The 18,453-nt window shown below is 45.5% G+C and overlaps 3 protein-coding genes across 3 annotated transcripts; 1 reads left to right on the top strand and 2 right to left on the bottom strand.

Moving 5' to 3' along the window:
• Positions 1-28: 28 nt before the first annotated feature.
• Positions 29-4,945, bottom strand: LOC134624232 (uncharacterized). The gene is made up of 8 exons (XM_063469193.1): positions 4,835-4,945; positions 4,452-4,609; positions 3,789-3,832; positions 3,318-3,677; positions 3,129-3,219; positions 2,458-2,636; positions 1,922-1,969; positions 29-1,809 (listed from the first exon to the last, which is right to left on the bottom strand). Exons 2-8 carry the CDS (start codon positions 4,475-4,477, stop codon positions 1,727-1,729), a joined length of 831 nt encoding a protein of 276 aa, XP_063325263.1. The 5' UTR covers positions 4,478-4,609; positions 4,835-4,945; the 3' UTR covers positions 29-1,726.
• Positions 4,946-5,038: 93 nt separating this feature from the next.
• Positions 5,039-18,191, top strand: LOC134624233 (uncharacterized). The gene is made up of 5 exons (XM_063469195.1): positions 5,039-5,140; positions 8,341-8,700; positions 10,796-10,915; positions 17,522-17,586; positions 18,026-18,191. Exons 1-5 carry the CDS (start codon positions 5,104-5,106, stop codon positions 18,170-18,172), a joined length of 729 nt encoding a protein of 242 aa, XP_063325265.1. The 5' UTR covers positions 5,039-5,103; the 3' UTR covers positions 18,173-18,191.
• On the bottom strand, positions 11,763-15,440 carry LOC134615910 (uncharacterized). Its single transcript, XM_063460595.1, has 2 exons — positions 14,956-15,440; positions 11,763-13,307 (listed from the first exon to the last, which is right to left on the bottom strand). Exons 1-2 carry the CDS (start codon positions 15,274-15,276, stop codon positions 12,804-12,806), a joined length of 825 nt encoding a protein of 274 aa, XP_063316665.1. The 5' UTR covers positions 15,277-15,440; the 3' UTR covers positions 11,763-12,803.
• Positions 18,192-18,453: the final 262 nt, after the last annotated feature.

Raw genomic sequence — 18,453 nt, 5'->3', positions numbered from 1 at the left:
ATAGTTCACTATGGAAAGCAGTCTGAATGTCACCAACACCACAACACAGCAAATATCACAGCGTCCTCAAACGCACCACGGTGTGACTAGACTGATAACTGAAGCTCTCGGACATCGTTTGATTATATGTAACTACGTCTGACTGGACACAGAATCAAAGACTGTTTAAAGCTACGACCCAAAGCTACAGCAGGACAACAAATCTGATCAACCACATCGATAAAGGCTTCCTGTGAAGCTCATCGAGGCCTTTCTAAGTGCAGAGATGTCCTGGAAGTGACGAGAAAAGGCAAAAGAAGATTAAAATAACTTTAAGTGTTTTTTAGTGGATAACAATGAGGCTGGACGAAGCTCATCACACCACAGACGCCTCTGAGCCCGAAACACCAGCTGATGTGTTCATCCACAGCGGGCGGCGTCTTTGGCGCCATGGTCGTGTTGGACACGGGGCAACGAGCGATTAAAAAAAGATCGTTTTGTTGCAAATGTAACGTTTCCAGAAACACTCGAGTTTTATTCTGAACTTAATACTTTCATTGAAATTCTTTTCATCTTCTCTGGATTTATCTGACCGTTTGATCTGCAGTGGCTCCGCCCTTTGTGCTTAGACAGTCTTCACACGTAGATGAATCTGACAGTGGTTTTTGTCCATTTAATACATTTAACAAAACATATTTTACATGTTACATATATATATATATATATATCTTTACATTCTTAACTGTTGAAATCCTCGGCCGGAGCAGTCACTTCCTCATAAGGCACCATTTCCAAAAGGTTAATGAGCTGCTGACGTGCTCCACCCTCCGTCATCACACTTTGTCTCATTCATTTACCTCTTTATCACGGTGACACCCCCCCCCAATAAACTCTGACCCCTGGGCAGTGCTGATTTCCCACGGTCAGTGAAGGAGACCCAAACATAAACGTTTCAGGTCATTTTCTGCTCGTCTTCTGAGTGTTTTAGAGCTCCGATGACTTTACAGTCTGGATCAGACTCTGCTATGTGGTGGTGCTTTCATTATTAACGGGATCTGTAGATGCAGACGTTCACACTGAGCTGTTTGACTGTTTTGTGCTGAAACAGGTCAGAGTTTCTGATTCATTGATATGTTGTTTTGAATCTTTCACTCGTTTGCTTGGAAAGTGACTGAAACTGTTCCATCTGTGTCTCTGTTGGATCGGCAGTGGTTTCCGTGGTGACGAGGTTCGGTGCTTCTCTAGAACAGAGGTGATCACTCCACTGCAGGGGTCTCCATGATAAAATAAAGAGCTAAAAAGGCAAAGAGTCATGATGGAGGAGGATTTTCTCAACTCTGGCAACCTAAAAGGTGCCTTTTATAAATGATGCCTTATCAGGATCGGAGCGCGGCTTATTTAGAGGTGAACAAACAGAGGCAGGCTGCAGGTTTCCATCCATCGTAGTGTCAATCTACACGATCTGACTTCACATCTAAGAACAAACCTCCTGCGTCGCAGTCTGAGCCGCGGCTGCGTTTCTAAGAAGCCGGCCGATGATTGAGGGTCACAAGAAAAAATGAACACACTCGTCTTTTCTTGTCACACTCATTTTGAACACCGGGCACTGCACGCGCACACACACACACACACACACACACACACACACACGGCTCAGTTTAGATTCACAGCTCTCAAACTGGTGAACTGTCACCATCTGCTGGCTGTAATGTGCAGGAGTCACGTGTGCAGCTCGTACAGACGAGACTCAGAGAAGCTGAAGAGTCTGGAAACTCAGGACGAGAACCGCCAGGGTGAGAAGAGCTGAACAGCTGCTTTTGGCAGCAACATCTGGAAAGACATCAAAGTGAGAACACAGAGGCTTTTTTTATTTAATGTCCTTAAAAATCACTCTTCAGATGCAGACCCTGTTTCATGGGCACCATGCAGCTGCTTTCCTCACCTGTGGGAAAGTATTCCAGCTTCTCCTGGACTCTCCGGTCAGGACGGGCTGTGGGACAGACAGGTACATGTGATGATGATGCACATGATGGTTCCAGTAAAAGCACAGGTTAAGCTGCTTCAGTTATTCTATGTCGTCAGCGCGACTCTGTTGGACGCTCGGGGCTCAACTTTCTCTATTTCTGCTTCTTCAGCAGAAACGCCGACGCGGTCCAAAAAAACCATTTCCTGTTTTAAGTTTGTAATTGAATTCTCTGTTTTCGGCGAACTGGAGCGTTCCCACGCTTCAGTGTCGAGGGCTGTTAATCGTAGACGACGCTGGTGCTCAGATTCACCGTGTGGACAAACAAGCGTTTCAGCCCTGTGGCGTTCACACACAAGAACTTCACGGTTTGAGTTTCCACGGCCGAGCAGCTGCTGTCAGAGTTTTTTTGTCCACAGGGCGTGCACTCAGCGACTCTCAGGAGTACAACCTGCAGTACTAACTCATTTAAAGTAATCTAGGTAATCCTATTTAAGATCATTCGATAGGCTCACCATCCACAGAGAGCTGCACGGTGCTGACGGCGAGGCCATGTTGGTCCAGGACTTTGTAGATTCCTTCATCTGATGGTTTTAACCTCTTCACCGTCAGCTGCTCCAGCAGCAGGTGTTTCTCCAGGCGCTGACTGTTGTTATCGCCCCTCATCCACAGGTCCGACCACTCCGAGCCGTTTCTGTGGAGAATGTAAATGCTGTCAGAACAAAAACGCTGCGTCGTCCTCAGAGTTCACAAGAAATAGCAACGCGATCAGTCTGCCCACCGAGCCACAAACGTCTGCCTCCCTGTAAGAAGATGAGCCGGAGCAATCTGACAAGAAAGCTCCCCCACCCCCGCCCTCCCCTTGCATCCTGCATGCTCCGTGCAGCAGCACATCTGTGGGTTTATCCCAAAATGAAATCTGTTTCTGCTTTGCACGAATCATTTTCCCCAAACGCCACATTCTGTCTCTGTCAGCACAAATTACAGGATGAGTCAGAGCAGCCAGTAGCCTTTGATTCGAGACACAAACTGTCGTTTTATTAAGCAGTAGGCGAGCTTTTACGTCAGCGGGGGAAATAAAGAGCTGAGGGGAGGACGCGTGAGGGTGGGAGATGATAAAAAAGACAAAACAAAACCAACAAATCCACCACCAGCGTCTCCACCTGTCAGCAGGTGAGCAGCTCACCTGGCCTGGAAGACCACTCTGACAGAGTGACGGGTGTAGAGCTGCAGGACCATGTCCTCGCCCGGCTGATGGAACTGATAGGATTTATGATCTGAAACAAAAGAGTCATCAATAAACAGATGAAATATTCCAGGAACGACAGCAGAAGGAGACTGTCGAGACTCCAAGGAGACGATGTGAAACACTAACCGCTCACAAGCAGCCTGACGCCCTGAATGAAGACCCGAGTCCTTTTGGACCTCTTTCCGTCCACCACCATGAAGCTGTCGTAGCGCCCTGTGTCTCCGAGCTGAACGTCGCTGATGATCAGGGAACAATTCCCCGACCCCAGCTTCTCCTCGGGCACCCTCACCCGGCCCTCGAACTCCGGCGCCTGCCACTTCTCGTTCCCGCGCTGTTCGAACACCGTGTCGGACGGGGTCACCCACTGGACGTGGCAGACGGGCAGAGCCGCCTCACCCAGGTGGGACTTCCAGCTGCAGGGAAGGATCGCCTGGTCCCCCGCCATGTAGGAGATGGACAGCATGGCGGAGGAAAGAGAAGAGGAGTCTGCAGAAAGAAACACAGTAAGAACATCCTCGTGAACACGGATGTGCATCTTTTTTATACAGTCTGTGGGATTGACCAGTTCTGACCTCAGAGAGTGACGCTGATACTCACCAACTAAAGCTCCAGTCTGGAGACACTGTATGAGTATGAAAAACCTAAAAAAACACAAGAAAATACATCATAACGGGGTTAGACGATGAGCTTAGTCATGAGGCTCTCTTTATTCACATTAAATGCTCATTAGAGACACATTAGAGACATGAGAAGTCCACATGCCATACACTTCCTATAACGCCTGTAATGTGGAATCTGTCCAGCCAGCTGTTTGCACCTGTCCTGTGTGTGAGCTGCAGTGACACCTGAAACTTAACTCTGACCGGCGCTCAGAAACGAAACTCAGCTTCCACATGATCGGATCACGTGACCAGGCAAAGTTTCATTTCTACCCACGGACTCGTTTCCTCAGTAACGAAACTGCCATGCGCAGCGATCTCCCTGCAGGTCCCGCCCTGCAGGTCCGCAGCAGGCATTCACACAGCATCATCATCATTAATGATAATAATAATAATAATAATATTAATAATCATATTTTTATGGTTATTTCTCCTGCAGAATGCCCCTTAAACGCAGTCTGAATTCACTCATGCTTTCATATCTGAATAACAACATGTTTAGATATTACCCTGCATGTTTGCTGAATAAAAATTAAATAAAATAAATAATAAAATAAACAGGAGCAGCTGTTGCTCAGACCGGAAGTGCAGTGTGTCGTACCGGAGCCGCTCGGTGACCGTTTTCATGATGTCCGCTTCGTGGAAACTCTGTTCAGTCTTCTTCTGCGTCCCCCGCGTGCGGTTTCTCCACTCTGTTTACTCTCGGGTCCTCTGACGGCTTATCAACCCAGCGCGTGCGTTTCGATTTCCTGCGATAACCTGTCAAAATAAAAGCACGGAATCCAATTCGGTGCCGAGTGCTGTTCATCATCATCATCATTATTATAGCATTCTTGCTTGTAGTTCACATTTTGTGAAAAACGTTGTAAAAAAGCGGAGAAAAGAAGATTATCTGATTCATATTATCACTGGGCTTTTATTTTGAAGCAAACGTAAGGCTCACAGTGCAGCTGTGGCGCGCAGCTCTGCAGAAACGAAACTTACCGGCTCAGCTGAGCGGAGCGCGTGAAGCTGCTGACGCCTCGGTGTGAGTTCGCGGGAACAGCGCGTGCCTTCCGTTTGACGCTCCAGCAGAAATGTTGGTGGTCTCTGCTGCTGCTCAGTCAAGTCCCGCTCACTTCCCGTCCCACATTAAAAACACTTTCCGCCGTCTGTCTGTGTGTGTCTGTGTGTCTGTGTGTCTGTGAGCTGACCGCTCCTCGCGCTGCACACAGCTCGTGCAGCACACCTGGAGAAAACTGATCTGTATCTAAATGATGGCGGGTGTCACGTGGATCCTGACCGTTCTGTGTGAGTTTTATTTTATTTATGTTTGTTTTTATTTCGATTTCTGTCCAGGGGTCCGTTCTTCGTACCTCGCTAAGTAAGTTAGCCGGATTTGATTGTTGACGATTTCGCGTGATCTTGGATCGTTCGGTTCTCCGAAGCTCATCTGGGACTTGCTGTCATAGCAACAGATCCGTAAGCGTAAACCTGCTCGGGAGCAGGCTTACTTTATGTAAACAGGATTAGATCGCGGCCACTCAGGTATGTCCGCTGCAGTTATATGAAAGCAACAGCGATATTTCGCCACTGTTTTACCATAAATAAATATTATCAATGTAACTAAATATAATGCAGCATTTGATGCTTTTATTGATTTCATACAGATACATACAGGTCATTTCCGAAAAAAAAGGGAAATGTATTATTAATCATTCTATTTCATGTATTTGATTATTTCAGATGTAATTCATATTTTAGAGTAGTAATAGTAAATTACTTCGTGTAATCAAGATGAGAGACCACGGCTATAAAAGCGAAGGTGGATTTGGGAAGTCTGTCGCAGCCATGTCCTGTCCGTTTGTACGCGAGCAACCCATTGCGGAAGGTGCAAGATTGATAAGAAGAGTTTTCAGAATTCAGCGTATATTGCGGGATAGACAGGATCCTTTAGCTCAGCGCGACAGTGTGCTCATAGAGACATATCGATTTTCCCGTGAGGGTATTATTTACTTAACCAACTTGTTGGATCCCTATGTTAAGAGTTCCACTCACCGTAGTCGGGCATTAACAACTGCACAAACTGTGTGCATTGCCTTGCGTTTCTTTGCGAGTGGCACGTTTCAGGAACAGGTAAAAGTGATGGAGTGTTATGTGAAACTACACACAAAAAACACACAATGCCAATAAATTACACAGTACAAAAAGCATTTTAATTAAGGCAACAACCAAATATTTTACATTGTACAAATAGAATTATGAGCTCATTTACCAGTTATGAAGGTGCTGCTGCTACTGCACCCCGGCTGCTGGTCTAAGGAAGAGCTGCCCCCAGGGATGCCCTCCACAATGGGTCTGGTGGCATTCAACCCTAGGGCCAGCTCCTCTGCCGGGGTGTGACGAGGGGGTGCAGGACCACCACCTGTCTTTATTTGCTCTGCCCTTTTCTTGGTTGCTGTTATAAACAAACAAACAGATTATTGCAGGGTCTCTTTTCAAGAGACTAAAAGCAATATAAGTGATAAATATTACCATTCTGTAGAATATTCTTATATTTCACTTTTACTTGTTCCCATGTTCTAGTGGGTCCTGTTGTGGCTCTAATGTGAAAGAGGATAATGTAATATAATATAATATGATATAATATAATATGGTATCATGTAATATGATATAATAGATTACTTACGAGTTTAATTTGTCAGCAACTTTCTGCCAGCCCTCTCTCCTTGCTTTTGCAGTCTTTGCAGTGTTCCCTTGCGTTTTAATTAAACTCTGAAACTCCTGAAATCCCTCAATCAAGAGTTCTTGCTCTGCTGCCGTGAAATACTGAGTGCGCTCCTTCGACATCTTCGCCGACCAATCACAGGGTTGCCGATCAATGTTTCTACTATCGATGCGTAGCCCCTTTTAAGCCACCCAGTGATCTCAGATTACTTCATCCAGCTATACTAATCGTCAACAACAGGTGTGTTCGGAGAACCGGATTAGCGAGCTCAAGGTTAGCGCGATGATTTGATCTTGGATGTAGTAAGCGAGGTACGAAGAACGGACCCCAGGACTCACTCTCTCAGAATGGCTGCGGAATTCCAGGCTCGTTATGGAATTCCTGGGTGTGTCAGTGAGTCTCCAGGTCAGAATGCAGACCTTCCAGGGCCTGAGGGATCCGGGTCTCCTGCAGGTGTTTGTTGTGTTTCTGCTCGTTAGTTTGTCCCGTGGTGATCGCGTGTTTGCGTTAAATGACCAGTGAAAGGAGCGGACAGGTGTGAATCGGGACACGCCCCACACGGAGGGGTTGCAGGCTGACTTTGGTCCCTGACCCCGGTGCAGACCTGAGGCCTCCTGGGTGTCCTGGGGCTCACCCCTCCCTGTAGCTGGACGCGTTTTTCTTTCACTTATCTTTACCGAGAAATTCCAAGTTTCACAAGTTTTAGATTTGCGCTTGTTCTTTTGGAGGCTTTGTCCAACAACAACAACAACAACAATACTACTACTAATAATAATAATACTAAAAGACTCGGGTAGGTTGGACGAGGATCTGTTTTCATTTCTTTGGATTAATAATCTCGTTTCGCTCGTTTCCTGTTGTGTTCGATAACCTGATGGTGTTTTTGATTTTTTTGTTTTTTCAGACTTTAGCATTGAAAAAATCTTAAACTATAGTTAGATATTGTAAATTTGTTTTTTGATGTGTACATGTATTTATTTAGATTGATAAACAGATAAACAAATAGAAAGCGATCCTCAGGGTTTTAAAGGAAAGTATGCTCATATTCATCATAGTAATTGTACTGAAAATATGTATAATTATTATTGTTATAGTAATATTAATAAAGACATACTAATACTTGTGTCTGCACAGTCTTCCTGTTTTTATTTTTATCTTTTGTGATGAGAAATTAATTTTATAAATGTTTGTTTATATTTGCAGTTGAGTTTTTGTAGGGCAGCATTTCAGACTGTGATGGATTTTAGTATTTAAAGTTATTGATGTTTTATTGGACCTGAACAGCATCATTCAGCATCTTTTTGTGGCTCAAAGCTGCTGATGAGACTTTGTGAATTATGGAAAATTGTGTTTTTTATTTTTATTATTTTATATTATCCATATTATTATTTTTTTTATAACGAAACATGTTTATCTGGAGTAACGGGAACATTTTTAGAGGCTGGACAGTTATTTTCTGTGTGATAATATAATTTCAGATCAATTTTAGTCTGTCAAAAAATGTTTTTGTAATAAAAAAGATTTCTAAAGCTGTAAATATGCACTAAGGGAGTCACAGCAGTTTCCATGTCGATCACGACCCTCAGCCTGACTCATTGTGAGCATGTGCAGTAAAATTAACAGTATTCATGGGAAAACGGTTTCTCTGTGAAAAACCATAAAGCAGGAACTGTGAGCTCCATCGAGCTGTGGAGCGCACACCTGTGACCTGTTCCTGTTGTGTTTTCTGTGATATGAAGGAGCCTTCAGGTGCACGCTGTCCTAACCTGTGCTCACTCCTCAGGTGCTGTGGGATGTCACCTGTCTTCAGCCTCACCTGTTCACAGCTCCACCCGGGTGGTGCAGGTGGGCCACGACGTCTCTCTGCCCTGCAACGTGACGCCCAGCGATGAGATCACCTGGTACCTGCTGCGCTCAGAGCAGCTGCTGCCTCTGTTAACTGTTAAAGAGGGGAGGATTGGTAACACCACTGACCATCACCTAAACAGCCACCATCGCATGAACTGTGACGGGACGCTGCAGACCGGCCTGGTCAGCCTGGAGATCCAGGAGGTGGAGGAGGAGGATGCTGGGCTGTACTTCTGCATCGGGAGGTTTGCACATGAGATGCACGTTAACAGAGGAATTCAGCTGACTGTGGACGGTAAGACGATCAGATGTTTCTCCTGTCAGCTCGAGCTGAGCTGTGCTCAGAAACTTTGTTGAGGATGAAGATTTTTAAACAGCAGGAACATTTCATGATACACGATGAAGATCTAAGATTTCCTTTTTCAAATGTTTGTGTTGTTCTGCCTCCTGGTCCAGGCTGTCAGGCTTGGTCAGGAGGCTGAAAGATTTAAAATCATTTTCTGGATTTTCTAAAACAGTTTTGAGAGTATTTGATCAAATGTTTAGATGTTGAGTTGAGGATGACTATGGGAACAGATCAGTGGAACATGAGAGTGAGCGCTGGGACCAATGTTTGTAAAAGTGAGGCAGTGACCGTGGATTCTTTCTTTAAAATGATTTATGAACACTTCCCAGGAATCAGATGTTCTGTATGATTTCTGGCTCAGAGGAGCAGATATCAAGCGTGGACCTGTAGGTGGCGCCAGTCAGTAAGCATTATGCTTTGAGACCGTGACCTCCTGATCTCTTACAGAGCTTCAGCTGGATGTCGTGTTTCTGTTTGCAGCATGTGCAGCTGTCCGGCTGTGGTCACAGCTGGGGATTCGATCCCAAACTTTTTTTTGTCTTCACTGAGTTTTTCCTTCAGTCGGCGTCTCTGTGTCTCAGTCTAGTTAGGCTAGAGCGAGCTTCAGTTCTTGGCATCGATCCTCCGGGTCTGTGGATCTCTGCTGGAGACCTGAGTGAAGTTGGCCCCCACCTTCTTCAGATCAAACAAAATTGATGTGAAACGTGTGCGCTGCATTTGTGCTGATTTTGTTTTAAAGACATTAACAAAAGTTTCTAGGTTCATCCAAAGTCACCCTGCCCGTTTCTTTACTATGAAAATGTTGTGAAACATAAACCAGTGCTGGATAGTTTTTATCATGATCACACTCTTAAAGTAAAAAACGGGGTTAACTTAAAATATTTTTAATACTTCCAATAAACTACAGTATGCATTCAGAAAAAAACAAACCATCAGAACAATGTTGGCACGTTTCCTCTCAGAGCAGCTAAAGACCTGAAACTGTCGAGTCTCAAGTTTACAATAACTCCATAAATAAAAGCTCGTTCATCACAAACCAACACAAACATTTGACTTCAATTTTGTTTGATCTGAAGAAGGCGGGGACCGTTCCTGTGTCTAAAAGTCGAAATGTTGCAATGTTCAAAAACACAGACTTGTTTCCGACCACGAACGCACCGATTTTACTTTTTGGCGCGTGGATCAGAAGAAAACTTGATGTTGACAAAGTTTGATGCAGAGGAGCAGTAGGACTTCTGTTTTAGGATTTTTGTGTTGTCTATCAGCTGATGGGACAGCAAGCTGCCCCCCACAGCAGAACGGAGGCAGCGTTCCCCTCGGGGCCCCCGGGGCCCCCGGGGCCGGGGTCTCATGAACTGACATTTTGTGACAAACATGCTACACGTCACACGCGTGTGGAAAAACGAGTGGGGTGAAGAGGCAGGACAGCACCGAGGGTTTGAGTCACCCCCCCCTGAATGTTCACACCAAGAGTCCACGTGTCTGCAGCCGAGCAGCTGAACATGAACACGTGAAGCTTTCCGTGTGCGCGCTGACACCTTTAATATCTCCATGAATATCATAAGAGTTTGTGTCATTGGAACAAAGGTGTGAAAGAAACTGCAATGAGATGTTACATCAGGATATACTGTGAAATAAAACTACATGTTATATTCTATTTTTGTTGTATTGATCTGATAGTTTTTATGTATTTAATGGTTTTTAGTTTGATATATTTTAATGTATTTTCTCTTGATAGTCGGGCGCTCAGCTGACCGTCACTCGTGGTTTGTTTTATCACAGCACCAGGAGGAGCTTTAATGTTCTCAGAAACACCACCAAGGCCTTTTTAGGATTTCCCGCTGACCTTTAAAGACGAGTCTCCGCCCCCATGGCACCACCGCAGCTCATTTTTCCTCCAGTTATGAGTTTCCTGTAATCAGTGTGAAACCTTTCAAACCCACACAGTGAGCCAGTGTGTGGGTTTATACGGCTGGCACAACGATGTGAAAAGAAGCAGGATCGGGGAATAAATGATGGTGTGTGTGTATTTGTGTGTTTGCAGGTGCCGGGCGGTCGTCCACAGACCGGATGAGGCAGCCGTGTTTGAGTCTGGGGCTCTGCCTTCTCCCGGCGCTGCTCGCCCTCTGCTTCGTCTGCGTGGCTGGATGCTACCTGTGGTCAGGTGTGTTTCATGTATCCTGTAATGCTTCCTCAGCTCAGCTGTGGCACGTTTGTCAAGCTCAGTTTATCTGAGGTGAAAGTTCAGGTGGGATTGTTGCACTTTTACTTGGAGCTGCACTGCCCTCTGGTGGTAGGCAGGAGTTACAGCACTTTGCCCATAAAACAGTTCACACTGAATCTGCAGGTAATGAGCAAACATATCAACAGCGTGTGGTAATGAAGCAGCTTCACTCATAATGTGATGTGAGTCTAACTTCCTGTCTGTATTCAAAGGTGCGTATATGAATATTACAGGTTTATTGTTTGTTGCATGTTTGTTAAATTAAACTCGGGACACGAGTCTGTGGAGTCGGCTGACAAACACGATGCTTACACAGGTGTTTGCAGTACTGACACAAATGTAGTGTTTTTAAATATCACGCTAACACTGTCACTCAGCTTCAGATTATGATGCAGATGGAAAGCTAATAACAAATCCTGCAAAATGAAACTTAACTGAAGCTTAAAAATGAAAACTGAAACGATGTGTGGCAGGTCTGTAGGTCAGGTGTGTGTGATCGTGGTGACAGCGTCCTGCATGAACAGGTTTTACCAGCTCGATCAAACAAACACTGTGAAGGACCTTTGTGTTCTGGAAGGATCCGTGCATGAGTGCAGGTCTCTTTATTTAAAGGAAAAGCTGTTAAACTTAAATTCAGTTAATCATTTTTCACGTTTCCAAACCATCCAGGGGGCCGGACTGGCGTCTTTGCCAGGCCGATTCTGGCCCCCGGCCCTTATGTTTGACACCCCTGGTTTTCAGATTTATAAATATCATAAAAAGAGGCTTCACACACAGATGAGTGCACTCTCAGTTTAATTCCATTCAAACAAATCAAATTCACATGTACAAGGACAACGTCTGTTCTCACAGCTGATGGCAGTGTGGAGACCCCGAACAAGCTAAACATAAGTGATTCTTTATCATTAACATTCTTACATTTAAAATGATGCCATGAAAAACATCAGACCTGTGGCGTCACACCTCACAGCAACATTTTCAGATACATGAAATAAGAACAACACTGAAACAAAATCATCTCCATCTCTGACACATCAAATAAAAGAGTGGATCCAGTGCTGCTGATCAGACAGGAAGGAAAACAGGACGAGAATTCAAACTAATGCCACTTATTATCAGCAGTTTCAGCGTCTCTGCAGACGACCCTCAGCCTATACTGGAAACACACCTGGATGTAGCTCTGAGGTCCGAAAAATGAAACCTGCAGTCGTTGCTGGATCCATCTATTGTATCTTAGCCTTATTAAAAATAACAACATGAAGTTTAATTAGTAAAATCTTAAAGCCGGTGTGTGTGCGCTCACCTGTGACTGACAGGTGTCTGCCCCTCTGATCCGGCCTCACTATCGAGTCTTAAAAACTAGGAATGTGAAGAAGTTTGGGATTCAGAGGTCTGACCTCCAACCCTGACACCGAGTGAAAGGATCCCAGCGTGAGGCAGGACGCCGCTAACCGTGCTGCCAGTTCCCGCCTCCTGTGTTTGATATGATAGATTATTTAATGGGGGTTTGGATCTAATGTTGTGATTTGTGGAATTTTCGGAGCTGTGAGGAGACTCAAAGGCAGCTCGGATCAGAGAGGTTTGATCAGACAGTCGTATTTTTACTAAACTGTGAGGATAAAGAGACGATACTGTGACCTCTGCTTATTATTCCCACACCCTCCCAATAAAGAGCTTTCAGGAGCCCGTCTTCCCACGAGCCCGGAGTAAGCATAAGATAAGATACCTGTATTAGTCCCACGCGTGGGAATTTGAAGCATGTTCTCAGTGTTTTGTTAACAATGTGAAAATCCTGAAGCTGAAGTGACGGCAGGTCGTTACAGCTGCATCACACCTGCTTCAGCAGCAGCCCGTACGGGCGGATGGACTCCTGCACGATGGCCCTCATCCTCACGTCGCTGCTGTCCTCGGGGATGTACACCAACCAGACGCCTTGCCTCTGGCACGACTTCCTTTTCTCTGGGTTTATGCGGTTCTGGAGGACCACCTGGTACGTCTTCCCGTCCACTCCGGACTTGAACTTCTTGCAGTACTTCTCTGCGATCCTGATGTCCGGCGTGGAGTACACCCCTCGGCCCTTCGTCCCTTCCGTTAACAAAGAGGCGGCGGCGGCATCCAGAAACTGTGGCTGGTCGTCGGGCTTGCCGCCGTGGGTCAGGATGAGGGAGCCGTCCATGTTTTTCCCCTGGTAGGACACGGGCCAGGCGTCCCGCCCCGTCCCCAGCCACTTGTCCCCGTCGCTGTACTTCTGCACGACCCGCAGGGCGACGCGGTTCCACCCGCAGGGGCGGACGTACTGCTCGTTACCACGCGTGAACTTCTTATCTCCATCCTGGAGGTGAACAGAGGGGTCAAAGGTCAGAGCTGAAGTCAGTTTCAGGACAACATCTGATCAGCATGGCGAGAATCAAAGCGTGTTTGCATGCAGACACACTCCTTATCATTGTGACATATGTAACCCACAGCAGAATCAAACCTGTGACCAGACTAATCAGTCAGAAATCATTTAAAGCTCACATCTGCCTGACAACAGGAACAACAAATTATATTTAGACATGATACGAACAGCAGCAAACGCCGTCACCATGACAACAAGATGGTCTTTTCTTTTTAATGTAATTCATTGAAGGTTGTTTCTAACAGCACGACTCTGTAACTAAAGTCTGAACGATGAAGTTTACACCGAGCTGCTGATGAAGGCTGCTCGCTCTGTTTGTGCAGCTTTATCACACACTTACACAGGTGTGTTAGACACAGCTCAGTGCTGCAGGCAGCAGAGGAGCTGTCTACGTTTAAATTTGTCTTCTGAGTATCAAACGCTCTCAGTCTGCACACACACACACACACACACACACACACACACACACACACACACACACACACACACACACACACTTTCAGTTTCAGTGCAGCAGCATTTCCAGAAAGTCTGGAGCTGCTCAGGAATCAGGGTTGAGTTTCACTTTGAGCTGCTTTCATTTGTTTACTTCTAAAAGTTGACCATCGATCTAGAGTTGATCAGATTGTCAGAGTTTATTCCAGCGCTCTGTTTAAAATGACAATCACAGAGAACGTGTGAGTCTGGCCCTTTAAGCTCGACCTTTGACCTTCCTGCCTTTGTTTAAAGCTCAGGTATTTTATTTTTATGGGTTTGTTTTTTTCCACGCTGAATGTGACCCTCCCTCTGTCACTTCCGTGTTTAACAGCAAGCACAGATCTGTGCTGAATAGGCTACGTTCACACTGCAGGCGAAAGCGCAAGTTTTTGACCCTATGCGACCCATATCCGATCATGGTATGACAGTGTGAACGGCACAAATCCGATATTTTCAAATCCGATCTGGGTCACTTTCGTATGTGGTCCTGAATCCGATACATATCCGATGTTTTACAAAGCGACTGCTGTTTGAACGGTCAGGTCGCATTAAATCCGTCTTTTACGTCACTGACACAAGACAGACGCCAATTATCAGCGCCCGATAAGACATCGCGAACGCTTCCTGGCCATCCGGTGCAGATGTTAATGAAACTGTTGGGAAGACAACGTTGGAGAAACGTGAACATTTTATTTGTCCTGTATAATCTGCAGATTCTGACAGAAATCTGCAACTAGAAGCACCGCTCCTCTAAAACAGCAATAAGGATCATTATTAGGTTATTTACATTATTATGTAAATAACAAAATAACTTAAAGCAAAAATTGGGAAACGTGAAGTCCGAAGTCTTTATATTAAGGCCATCAGTCAAACAATCCTGTTTGCTCTGGGTCCAAACAGAACGCGTTGTGTGTGACATCTTTTGCGCTTTGAGGGTTCACACTGGAGAGCGTTTGCTGTTTTATTTGTAGTGTGAACAAGCAGACAGAAATTCAGCATTAAGACCTGCAGTGTGAATGTCACCGTGTAGTTAAAGATCATCTTGCAGGTGAGTCTGAGAGGAAAATCAGCTGTGTGAGAAACCCGAGAGGCCCGTGCAGCTCACCTTTACGTTGGTGAAGTCGTAGTCGTACTGAGGATGGAAGAAGTTCTCCGTGTTGATTTCCACAGTGAACTGGGATCTGTCCGGAGGCGCCTCCAGGGCCGGGGGGGAGCTGTACATGTCGGCTTCGTCTAACTCGTGCAGAGACAGCGTCCCCAAGCTGGGGTACTCCAGCTCTTTAAAGCCCTCCTGCTTGTAAAACTCTTTGAGGGCCACGACGTTGGCCAGGTCTTGCGGGGTGAACTGGGAGCTTCCGGTGGTCGCTTCGGCTCTGCAGCCCAGGAGCGCAGAGACGGCCTCCAGGCACAGCCTGACGTCCGGCATGCTGCTGCTGAGAGGACGGTGTGACAGCAGGCGGGGTCCTCCGGCTTCACAGGACAAATATCTGCCCCCCTCTGAGGACCCAAAGGTCGGAACCGAGCTGAAAAACGAGCAGAGACAGAAGAGAAGCTCGACGTCTGCCCCCCGGACTCCCCAAACTTTCGCTTTCACTTACACACAGCCGGGGGGCGGGGCGGGGGCGGGGCTTAACATACAGTTTCACTGAAGGCAAACACACCTTTTTCGTTTTTGGATGGAGGGGGTGTACACTGAAACTCATCATCATGAGTTGTTGTATTGTCACAGTAATAAATAGTTATCTCTATCTCCGTTATCATGACAAAAAGTCACTGTTTGCTGTGAGGGCAGCTATAGCGCCCCCTTGTGTTGAGTCTTATTTTGGCACAGTACAAGCTGACTGTGGGGGTCATGCTGGAGGATGAAGTCACGCATGTAACTCTGTCACCTCTGCGGGTCACCTGTGGGTGTCAGTAGGGAGTCACATGGTTCGATTTGATAAACCAGAGCCAATCAAAATACAGGTCCTTCTCAAAAAATTAGCATATTGTGATAAAGTTCATTATTTCCTGTAATGTACTGATAAACATTAGATTTTCATATATTTTAGATTCATTACACACAACTGAAGTAGTTCAAGCCTTTCATTGTTTTAATATTGATGATTTTGGCATACATAACTCATGAAAACCCAAAATTCCTATCTCAAAAAATTAGCATATTTCATCCGACCAATAAAAGAAAAGTGTTTTTAATACAAAAAAAGTCAACCTTCAAATAATTATGTTCAGTTATGCACTCAATACTTGGTCGGGAATCCTTTTGCAGAAATGACTGCTTCAATGCGGCGTGGCATGGAGGCAATCAGCCTGTGGCACTGCTGAGGTGTTATGGAGGCCCAGGATGCTTCGATAGCGGCCTTAAGCTCATCCAGAGTGTTGGGTCTTGCGTCTCAAAACTTTCTCTTCACAATATCCCACAGATTCTCTATGGGGTTCAGGTCAGGAGAGTTGGCAGGCCAATTGAGCACAGTAATACCATGGTCAGTAAACCATTTACCAGTGGTTTTGGCACTGTGAGCAGGTGCCAGGTCGTGCTGTAAAATGAAATCTTCATCTCCATAAAGCTTTTCAGCAGATGGAAGCATGAAGTGCTCCAAAATCTCCTGATAGCTAGCTGCATTGACCCTGCCCTTGATAAAACACAGTGGACCAACACCAGCAGCTGACATGGCACCCCAGACCATCACTGACTGTGGGTACTTGACACTGGACTTCAGGCATTTTGGCATTTCCCTCTCCCCAGTCTTCCTCCAGACTCTGGCACCTTGATTTCCGAATGACATGCAAAAGTTGCTTTCATCCGAAAAAAGTACTTTGGACCACTGAGCAACAGTCCAGTGCTGCTTCTCTGTAGCCCAGGTCAGGCGCTTCTGCCGCTGTTTCTGGTTCAAAAGTGGCTTGACCTGGGGAATGCGGCACCTGTAGCCCATTTCCTGCACACGCCTGTACACGGTGGCTCTGGATGTTTCTACTCCAGACTCAGTCCACTTCTTCCGCAGGTCCCCCAAGGTCTGGAATCGGTTCTTCTCCACAATCTTCCTCAGGGTCCGGTCACCACTTCTCGTTGTGCAGCATTTTCTGCCACACTTTTTCCTTCCCACAGACTTCCCACTGAGGGGCCTTGATACAGCACTCTGGGAACAGCCTATTCGTTCAGAAATTTCTTTCTGTGTCTTACCCTCTTACTTGAGGGTGTCAATGATGGCCTTCTGGACAGCAGTCAGGTCGGCAGTCTTACCCATGATTGCGGTTTTGAGTAATGAACCAGGCTGGGAGTTTTTAAAAGCCTCAGGAATCTTTTGCAGGTGTTTAGAGTTAATTCGTTGATTCAGATGATTAGGTTAATAGCTCGTTTAGAGAACCTTTTCATGATATGCTAATTTTTTGAGACAGGAATTTTGGGTTTTCATGAGTTATGTATGCCAAAATCATCAATATTAATATTTTTTGAGAAGGACCTGTACAGGAGCTGGTCATGTGTGACACAAGTGGAACAGGATAAAATCCCTTCATTGATTTAATATTGAGTTAATTATGCTGCCTGTGCTGAGCTCTGATGTGGGCGTACATCAGGGCCGATCACATGTTCTGATGTCCTCACAGTCACATCGCTCGCTCTGTGTCAGCTTCGTCTTCCTCACCTGTCCCACGTCTCGTTTCCTCTGCAGGTAAACCGTCTGTTTGCTCCTGCTGTAACCCACGGAGACAGGACGCCGATCACCGGGTCACAGAGGTCAGTGGGAGGTCACGAGTGTCGATTCACACGAACAATCTTTAAAAATCACGTTACCTACTTTACGAGCAAATAATTAAAATGAGTGAATCTCTCAGTCTGTGAGTTTCAAACATTTATTCTGTTTTATTATTGCAGTCTAAAAACAAGCTCCATATGCAGACCTGTGCAAAAGTCTTGAGCCAACCCTCATTTCTTTATGTTTTGCCAGTAAAATAGGAAAAGGTGCTTTCACTGAGACATGTACACAAATATTTGGCAGCTTTTTTCTTCAGCACAGGCTGAACTCTGAGATTCAGAGGATTCACAGGTCTGTGCTGAGCACGACCAAGTGCAGGGAAGCCAAATGCAGTGACCTCACACATGAACTCACTCATCATGTTAGTTTGGCAGCAAACCTGCAGTTTAATCAGATTTTTTACTCTTTGTATCTCTGCAGGAAGAGTCTTTGCATTATTCCAGCCTGAAGCATCCAGACAAGCCCCGCCCCACCACCAGGAGAGGAACCGGATTGGCTGAAGAGAAGGTCCTGTACTCAACAGTGAACATGTGCAAGAACTCAAAGGCATCACATGACCACAGATAGAAGCACTTTAAATGAGCGTAAATGAATTTTTTAAATTAATAAAACTGTGAAAATATATTTGATTAGTAGATTTCAAAATCTAGATTTTAGTTTATTTTTTTGTGTTTTTTGTGGAAACAATGAAGATTTCTTTTTCAGTGAGCAGAAAACCTCAGAGAGTTTAAGAACCTTTAAATGTTAAATATCCTGAAAGTTGCAAAGAAAATAAAATGTTTGTAAAACATTCCTGTTAATAATAAAGTAACAGCCATAAATGTAAATGCTGCCACAGCAGGGAGACT

The sequence above is a fragment of the Pelmatolapia mariae genome, linkage group LG3_W, assembly GCF_036321145.2.
Source record: "Pelmatolapia mariae isolate MD_Pm_ZW linkage group LG3_W, Pm_UMD_F_2, whole genome shotgun sequence".
NCBI classification, from domain to species: Eukaryota; Metazoa; Chordata; class Actinopteri; order Cichliformes; family Cichlidae; genus Pelmatolapia; species Pelmatolapia mariae.
This window is presented reverse-complemented; position numbering and strand designations above follow the sequence as displayed.

What these genes read in the sequence shown, in the direction of transcription:
- LOC134624232 (XM_063469193.1), bottom strand. Translation starts at nt 4,477, where the DNA reads ATGAAAACGGTCACCGAGCGGCTCCG. An exon ending in AGAGTGGTCTTCCAGGCCAG is followed by an intron (nt 2,637 to 3,128) that starts GTGAGCTGCTCA and finishes CATTCTCCACAG; the next exon opens with AAACGGCTCGGAGTGGTCGG. An exon ending in CGTGCAGCTCTCTGTGGATG is followed by an intron (nt 1,970 to 2,457) that starts GTGAGCCTATCG and finishes TCTGTCCCACAG; the next exon opens with CCCGTCCTGACCGGAGAGTC.
- LOC134624233 (XM_063469195.1), top strand. Translation starts at nt 5,104, where the DNA reads ATGATGGCGGGTGTCACGTGGATCCTGACCGTTCTGT. An exon ending in AATTCAGCTGACTGTGGACG is followed by an intron (nt 8,701 to 10,795) that starts GTAAGACGATCA and finishes GTGTGTTTGCAG; the next exon opens with GTGCCGGGCGGTCGTCCACA. An exon ending in CCGATCACCGGGTCACAGAG is followed by an intron (nt 17,587 to 18,025) that starts GTCAGTGGGAGG and finishes GTATCTCTGCAG; the next exon opens with GAAGAGTCTTTGCATTATTC.
- LOC134615910 (XM_063460595.1), bottom strand. Translation starts at nt 15,276, where the DNA reads ATGCCGGACGTCAGGCTGTGCCTGGAGGCCGTCTCTGCGCTCCTGGGC. An exon ending in ACGACTTCACCAACGTAAAG is followed by an intron (nt 13,308 to 14,955) that starts GTGAGCTGCACG and finishes GTTCACCTCCAG; the next exon opens with GATGGAGATAAGAAGTTCAC.